At 40.1% G+C, this 8,796-nt stretch overlaps 1 protein-coding gene across 1 annotated transcript; it reads left to right on the top strand.

Moving 5' to 3' along the window:
* Positions 1-660: 660 nt before the first annotated feature.
* fstl3 (follistatin-like 3 (secreted glycoprotein)) lies at positions 661-6,422 on the top strand. Its single transcript, XM_005920732.3, has 5 exons — positions 661-900; positions 1,279-1,464; positions 3,086-3,301; positions 3,396-3,623; positions 3,734-6,422. Exons 1-5 carry the CDS (start codon positions 831-833, stop codon positions 3,784-3,786), a joined length of 753 nt encoding a protein of 250 aa, XP_005920794.1. The 5' UTR covers positions 661-830; the 3' UTR covers positions 3,787-6,422.
* The last annotated feature ends 2,374 nt before the right edge of the window (positions 6,423-8,796 follow it).

Here is an 8,796-nt window from a genome sequence, read left to right as displayed (position 1 = left end):
GATAAACCCAGACAGTCAACAAAATAAGGAATGACAGTGCTGGCGAGGCAAATTGCTTCATGTATTCGGATTTGCTAGATACATATAATTATAGGCACTGGATAATAATTTGCAGCTTTGTTGTGGGGAACTTTTGCCTTCTGCTGGATTTACACTACAGAAAGAACAGTTTAGGGTCACTTCAAAAGAACAATGAGATAAGAAATAAGTGTGTCATTTCAATGGGCCATGTCCCAAAACCACACAGAGCAGCCGATAGAAAGAAAAAGGAGAATAAGTATCTCCAAGCTGTGCCCCATTAAAGGCTAAATGAAATTATACAAAGTAAAACATATTGGACCCCAACGGGCAACAAAAAGGTCACATCCAAAGGTTCATCTTTTAATTAATAGTATATAAGGAAACACTGCTGTCTTTAGAAAAACTTAAAGGTTTATAAGGAAAAGGCTATTAAAAAACAAGCCCTTTTCATGATTTTTATTATTTAGTGTGGTGTAAAAAGGTTTTGTGAGGTCATATAAGTGCCCTCCGTCTAGTGCTGCAGGGCATGGATCATTTCCCGACTCTGGAAATTGAGTCAGAGTCAAACTGTGTCCTGCCCTGGCTTATTACTGGCTGAGAGGATCGCCCATCCCAGCAGCATAAATATTTATACAGAGGGGGAACGACATCACTTATTCACAACACATTCATTCACTTAAGGCAGAGCCACTTGCAAAGTTAACTCAGAGTGATCAGCTCTATTTGCCAAAGGACCATCACCTTTTCTTCTAGGTGTTTGCTGAGACAACCTTTTGAGAAGAAGTTTTTAAACTAACTCAGAATACACAATGAACGTTTTGATTTCAGTTTTGGGGGTGATTCTCACTTTTTGTCAGATTGGGAGGAATCCTGTTAGTGGTGAGTAGATGTTTTCCATTTTTTCCATATGTTGAACAAAATGTCCTATGCTTTAAAAATCATAGCAGAAATGTTGGTAAAATGATCACTGTGAAAGAAGGATTTTGACAAAACCCCAATCCATTTTTCTCCTGTTTTGCATGTACATTTTTGTAAATTCGAAATAAGCTATTTACTACTAATATGTGTTAAAAAACCCTGACATATGTAATATATAGTGTTCTAGATGGTATAATATTTTTAAAAAGACAAAGATTTGTGACAAGACTTATGAAGTGTGACAATCATTCATAATAACACGATACACTTCCTACGTGTTTCTGTAACAAAGATAAATATTCCTATAATAATTAACATCTGTTATGGCACCATCTCCAGCTGGGATGTGCTGGCTGCAGCAGAGTCAAGATCAAAGGTGCGACATGGTGCTGATGAGAGGGGTGACCAGGGAGGAGTGCTGTGCCGGGGGACGCCTGGACACAGCGTGGTCCAACACCAGCCTGCCCATGAATGAAGTCAGCCTGCTGGGCTTCCTGGGTATTGTCTCCTGTAAACCATGCAAAGGTAAACAAAGCATTAAGAAAGTAATGAGTTGCATCTGCCAAGTATAAGAAGCAAGTTGCATGTACTGCTCTTAGTCACTGCCATTAACTGTAAAAAGATGCTGCCTAATTCTTAACAGTCATATTCTTTCTAATATTTACTGCGCTTGGTCTGCTACTGTAGTTAGTTTAAGGTGAGTACATGGAATAACAGCTGATACCCTAGATATAATTTGCGCACTTAAAAACAAAGCTTAAATATCATTGGGTTTCGATTAATACACTGGGGATTCCATTGCATAATGTAACAATTGTGTCTCTTGGAGAGAGAAGGTCCATTTGAGTCATTTGTGAGATATTTACACAATGAGTTCCCAGTGCAGCTTTCTAACAAATTGCAGACGAGGATCAAGGAGAGGCATTATACAAAACTCCAGCTGTCCTGAGAAGCTTCCTGCCATGGAATTTCTGCAAGGTTCATTCAGGTTCGCTTGCAGATAAATTCTGTTTTCATAAGCAGAACTTGCATGTGAACAATGTTTTTTTCTTTTCTTTCCATGTTTAATAAGTTCCACTAAAAAGACAAGACTAGCTACTGGCATTTTTGGATACACTCAGCCCCATGTTTGCCTTGGTGTGTCACATGGCTCATCATGGAGAAGTTGAGATGTGAATTCTGTTTAGATAAATTTTAAATAAGCAGAAAGAACACAGTTAAAGCTTTGTTAAAATGCCTCTTGCATAAAAATAAGCCGCTGTAACTCATGGGAAATTAATGAGGCTGGTGGAAACCAAAGCTAGTTAAAAAGGAGTCCTGTTTTCTTTCACAAACAGGAAAATGTTTTCCTGCATTCTGAAATTTGCCCAGACACCTGGGAATCATAATGTCCTGCGCTATTTTGATAGTTTGGATTTCTGTAGGAGGAAAACATCAATATTTTCAACCATGTTGTGTCATGCCAAATAAATAACAAGCAACAGCTAGCAACTCTGGACATTAGTGGCAGATGCAGAGGACATGAAGAGAAGGTGTACAGACAGCAAGACAGAAAGGGAGAGATTGAAATCAACCATAGAAACAGACCAGGGGAGTCGAGCAATGAAAACACAGCTTTGAAATAAAACAGGATATTAAAGTACTGTTGGAAACAGGAAATAAGTTCCCGATTGTTTACAGAATCCTCGGGACTCGGAGCTCATCAGGAATCATCTCCACAGACTCAGAAACCCGGGAAGAGACCTGTATGCACTGTCTCATGTTGATTTTGCGCTAGGATTACAGATCGTCCTGTGCTTTGACATTATGAGGTGTCGGAATAGCCTGTAGCTTCCTCGTTTTTCAGCCCGTAAACTTTCCTGACAGCTTTTTGAACTCCTTCCTCACAGCCTCCGCACAGTCTGTGTGCAGCCATACACAGATCTGTTATGAAAACACGCCAGCCTCACATTCCATCGGGCGAGACACCTCTGTGTGTAACGGTCAATAAAGAGATGTGATTATTATAAATATTGTGCAAGGTGGGAATTGTGTTGTGATCTGGGAAAAAACCCAGGTTTCCAGCTTGTTTTGTATGAAAACGCAGGTGAATCACTTGATGTCTGCAGTCTTGTTAATACGGTAACATTACACTGTGCTTTTGTAGAGACATGTGAGGGAGTCAGATGTGGTCCCGGGAAAGTTTGCAAGATGAAGACAGGAAGGCCTCAGTGTGTTTGCTCTCCAGACTGCTCTCACATTACCCGGAGGCATCCTGTGTGTGGCAGCGATGGGAAGACATATAAGGATGAGTGTTCTCTGCTTATGGCGCGCTGTATGGGACACCCAGACCTTGAGGTCATGTACCACGGAGAGTGCAGAAGTAAGTTCATCCTTCCCTGGAAGCTAAGCTGTTTTGTTCTTAAGCATTCCAATTCTGTTGCCCTAATGCCTTTTATTTTTCTTTATTTCCCCAGAGTCGTGCTCCAGTGTTGTGTGTCCAGGAACTCACACCTGTGTGACCGACCAGACCAACAGTGCTCACTGCGTCATGTGCCGCACTGCACCTTGCCCAATACCCATGCCGTCTGAGCACCGTATCTGTGGTAATGACAACGTCACTTACCCAAGCGCCTGCCACCTCCGCCGGGCTACCTGCTTCCTCGGCCGCTCCATAGGAGTCCGCCACTATGGGCACTGCAACAGTAAGATTGCTCAAACACCTGCCAGCTTCTACTTTTTACCTGTCTTTACATCGCTGTGACATTGTTTGCTACAATAAAGTCATTTATGGCTCTTTTTTTGTTTGTTGCAGGTCCATCTCGGAAATTTCACATCTTGGATGGCAGTGAGGAAAACGCAGTCTAGATAGTCGATTCCTGACGCAGCCCCTTTTTGCAGGATATGACCCGATCAAAAAACATTTTTGCTCCACTAGCTTCCCATAAGGAACTTTTTTTTTGACAATCACTCCCCCCTCCCCCCTTTCTACATATTAATGGTAGATGTGATATGAGACACCTCTGTTGGAAGAGAGGTGTTTAATAACACACACATGCCTCTAAAAAGCAATTTTTTGTTAACTATGTTTCAGTTTGGAAAGTGGAGGCAGATGAATGCGTTTGTCATGAGACAGATATATCTCATGAGCTCTTTGGGAGATGTGTGCATATTGTAAATAGAATACCAGTACTATTTATTGGAGAAGGTATTAAAACTCTATTTATGTTTTTTAGCCTGGTAAAAAAAAAAAAAAAAATGAAAGTAAAAGAAAAAACAAAAATAGTATACTCTATGAAAGCTCTTTGTGGCGGGGCGTGGCCTGCGATGCTGTGCAGGGAAGGTGGACACACCTACATGGCATGGCAGGCCACGCCCTGCTACACTCATGCAAAAAAAAAAAAAGTATTTATTGTTTGTTTTTTAATGTACATATATATATATATATGAAGTCACTGGGTTTGGCATTTTACAAATATTTTACAGTTTTAAAGACTCCATTCCCCACAAACAAACATTTTCCCTCAAGTTAATGGAAAGCAAAGCTAATTTTTTCGAAAGCTGATGCTATTTTGTCGTCTGTTGATGTGGGTTCAATTCACCACAAACAACAACGTGGCAACTACAAGTTCAGCTGCATATACTTCATTTAGGGTGGTGAGGACGGGGTTCAGTCTAAACAAATCTGTATAGTCTCTATTCCCCCCTACACATGTTTACTCTGAATCCCAGGCCAAACTCTTGGCCACCCGCTGATCACCAAAATTAACAGTTTTGTTGTGTTTCTGGGAGTCTCACAAGGCTGTTGGTACAACCCAGAGCCCTCTACAATACCTCCTCTGTTGAATGCTTTTTTTTGTTTTGTAAAATATTTTTTGTACGTCATGCAAGTTAGTTCTGATGCTGTTTTGCTGCTTTGATTTGTTTTGAATTTTTTTTTTTTTTTTTGTTTAAATAACTTACAGGACAGACACATGTAATTAGCAGCGCCTGACTTAAAGGAAAATTAAATTTGTCTGGGAATGAAGTACAATTTGGACCAATTGAAAATACCTGATTATATTGCCATCAGAGTCAATCTGCAGAGTCAAGTAGTCAAGTGATCCAATTCAACATATTAAACTCAAAGCAGATGCCTGGATACTCTAAACAGCCTTAATAGTGTACTTTGAAACATGTTAACTTTCCTTCTGTAAATAACAATCTCAAGTGTACCACCTACCCGTGTACCTACTGTGAACTTTGAATGACAAATGCATTAACATATTTTTGTACTGCCGTTGTAAAACAACTTAAAGTTTCATGTGTCACAGTGCGTCTTCTTTCTTTAAAAATCAAAATGTTCTTTTCCCAGCTGCCTTGTTATACCTTGTTATTGCCTCAATTGTAATTTAATAACAATACTTTACGCATGTGAAACAGCATCTGACATGTATTTGATGATATATAAATTTTTCTTAACTGTGTCACCGTCTTAATCACTTCAGCCAAATGAGATCATACTTGCACCCTTAAACAGAACTCATCAGCTGGGGTTTAGGGTGGTGGATCAGGCTCCAGCAGCCAGACAGAGGCTGTCAGTTTATGTGTGCTGTGGTTAGACCTCGTCTTCTGTGCGTGCAGTGGGTGAGTTGCCTTTCTGACATCCCTCGCAAGGCCACATGCGAGAGGAAAGAGAATGAAATCCAGCCTGTCCAGCTTTCCTCCCGTCTCCTCAGGGATATCCCCCGTCCTAGAAAAGGCGGGACGGGTCAGGGGGATGAAGGGTAAAGGAGCTAAGGATTGAATGTTTCGAAGCGCTGAGGCCTTGATACTGACTCACTTTCCTGTATAAAGTACCTCCCTTGTTTTTCTGTTTCTAGCCTTCCTCTTCTGAATCCTGCACTCCGCCATGCAGCAGCATCTGGTTCAACTTTAGGCAGATGTTTATATTCCTGTCCAAGTACCCTTTTATTACACTGGGAATGGAATTAGATGTTTTGTTAGTCCAAACAGGGCAAATAATAATGCCACAGCAAAGCTGTTGTTGTGCCCACTCGTGAAATGTGTTGCTTTTTCAGAAATGTACATTTTAACATCGTTAGTATACTGTGTATAAAAAAGACCCAAACTAATTCAAATAATTTGACTCTGGCATTCTTGCATACACATATTGGTCAGCGTTTGTCATCGAGCAAACAGCCATGATCTCAATATGGTTTACTAGAGTTTTATAGACAAAAGAAGTAGCTAGTGTAGCTACTAAGCCAGTTTAGTTTTCCATTATTAATGTGGAATTCACGTTGCCGTAGCCAAAGTAAAGTAAAGTCTATCCCCAGCTCTGTATGGTGTCAAAAAATGAGAAAATATCCTTAATACTGTCATCCCAGGTGAAAAATTCTGCCTTCTACTTGCGAAGAAAGTTGGAGTGGAGCTGAAACAGCTTACATTTTCTATATGTTAATATATTATAACTTTTAACCAACTAGTAACATATTTGTGTAATAAATATTTTTTTAAAATTCCCACACCTTTGCCATCTATATTATTTACCCCACCAAACTAGTCTCTTTTTTTAAAGTTTAAAATATGGCACCCCCACAAGAATTTGTAATGAATGTCTACCGCAATAAAGAATTTGCCACACTTTTGAGGCACATATGTTGACATACCTGTGGTCTCCCCGTAAAATACACAAGTGGAAAACACAGCGAGAGAGGAGTTTTGGTTCACGTGTGCTGACTAACTACGCTCATTTAGGTACATTTTGTTTAAAACAAATTTTAAAAAAATGTTGTTGTCATTATGACTGTGTAACATCTTCACCAGGAACAGCCTGGACATCATTACCACGTAGGCCTCCAGCTGATGTCGGATATGATGGGCCTGTGTCATAGCAGTGGTGGTAATAACATAACCACAGAGTAAACCTATGAGCCATTTCAGAGCAATTCTAATTACATCTACCGCTGACCTCAGGAATGCTGTGCCCACTTTGCTCCATATTTCATTCCTTTTACTACATGTTATGGTTTGTGGTGTATCCAAAGAGGTGTTAGCCTTGCTTCCCCTGGAACACGGTTTTGTGTGTGTGTGTGTGTGTGTGTGGGTGGGTGTATGTTAGTGTGTGTGGGTGTGAGTATGGATTCATCTCTGCTGTTGAAGCTCACCTGTTATGACCAAGGGAAAAGTCATACACGTTACATCAGAGCCCCTTGGTGAGTTGTTTATATCCCTCCAAACACATGCGGCTATAATGTGACGCCCACACTGAAATTTGAAGGATGCGTCATTATCCTGTTCTGATATGTCGAGCTTCTTTCTCAACGACGTCCACATGGTATCATTTCCTCCAACTTGCCATACTACTTCCAGTAACAGCCAACATTTAGATCTGAAACAATGTTGTGATGAAACCCAGTGCTGTGGAGTGTTTTGGAGACCACCCACTCTCTGGATCGCGCCACTGGATTGTAAACATCTCCATCCCACAGCTGAAACTAATAGATATCAGATCCATCACTCCATCAGAAAATATCTGCCTCACACATTATTTCCCAGAGTTGTTCTGTTACATGACGAGTCTTTCAAATTTCCACATGTGCGCAATATTTTACGTCTGACAATAGTTTATTATGCTGACACAATAGCCAGTGCATCAGCCTTTTAGTTTATACTTTTAAATTACAGATGATGTTTTATACATTTCTTGGGAAAGCTTTTTGCTTTTTATTGCTTATCTGGAGTAACATGTTCTTTAGAAGCAAAATAATCTATCTGTCAGGGAACATATCACTGCTGATTATAACTCACTAAAGAGCCTTTATAATAAACAGCAATTATTAATAATTAGGCAATGTTTAGAAGTTTTGTTTCATGCCGTAGAAGTGTTATTTCAAAGCTGATTTTCAGAGATTATTTGTGGATGTCAGGTAAAGACAATGATGTCCAGAAAAATCCCCCAAAAGTTCTGAGAAACGTCTGCGAACACCAAAGCCACTTTCTTTGAGTCATTTGAGGCAACAGTAATGTAAAACTGCAGGCAAGTGTAGTGCAAAACAACAGTGTTATCCAAGTACTGATCATCAACAACAAATCAGCAGAGTTAGGAAGTTGTGTAAATGCTAATTGTCCCAAATTATTCCTGGTGAATTGTTTCACTTCCTCATCATGACCTCTGGCTTCTCTGTGGGCTCTGCGTGTGGTCCGGCCCATATGTACTAGGAATCACAGGGAGAAACCGGACAAGCAAAATATACAGTAAGACTCTCTGCAAAATATAATTCCAGACATAATTATGAAATATTGATCCCTGATGAGTTCACTATTATATTCAAAAAACTATTGAGGGAATGTCTAGTCGTGGTTTTTAAAGTCTCTGGGAGCATTTATGTTGGGAAAATAGGCGCTTGTTGTTTCTCTGCCTTGACATTTGACAAGGTAAGTAAATTAGCTCTGGTTTGGGTTTGTGCTGAAATATCACACTGCACAAGTGAAAAGTCAGTCAAGTGTGATAATGGGGCTCTATTACATTCCTAACCTTGACTCAAATGAAGTCCAATTGTGCTGTTTGAGGCTTGGAGAGCTACCAGACCACGGCCAGTTTCACATCAGCTTTTCAGGTGGCTCACTTACAGAAACAAGAGTGAAATACCTTTTTTTATTAGCTTTGGCCAGCTACCTGCTTGTTTATCATGGAAAGTTGGATAGTTATGATGGAAAATTGCTTGAGCATTTATGTGCTGTCGTGTGTTACAGCATACCATGTAAATTCAGTAAAGATGAGAATGGAAAAGTTGCCTTTTCATTTCATTTCTCCTGCTCATTAGGAACTTCTGCAATAGCCACCAGGACACACCTAATTAAATCACCTGTTCAGAGAACCTTTGTTAGCTGAAG

The sequence above is a fragment of the Haplochromis burtoni genome, unplaced genomic scaffold, assembly GCF_018398535.1.
Source record: "Haplochromis burtoni strain Fernald_Lab_line unplaced genomic scaffold, NCSU_Asbu1 Contig_42, whole genome shotgun sequence".
Taxonomy (NCBI): domain Eukaryota; kingdom Metazoa; phylum Chordata; class Actinopteri; order Cichliformes; family Cichlidae; genus Haplochromis; species Haplochromis burtoni.
Note: the sequence above shows the minus strand (reverse complement) of the source record. Positions and strands in the feature narration are given on the sequence as shown.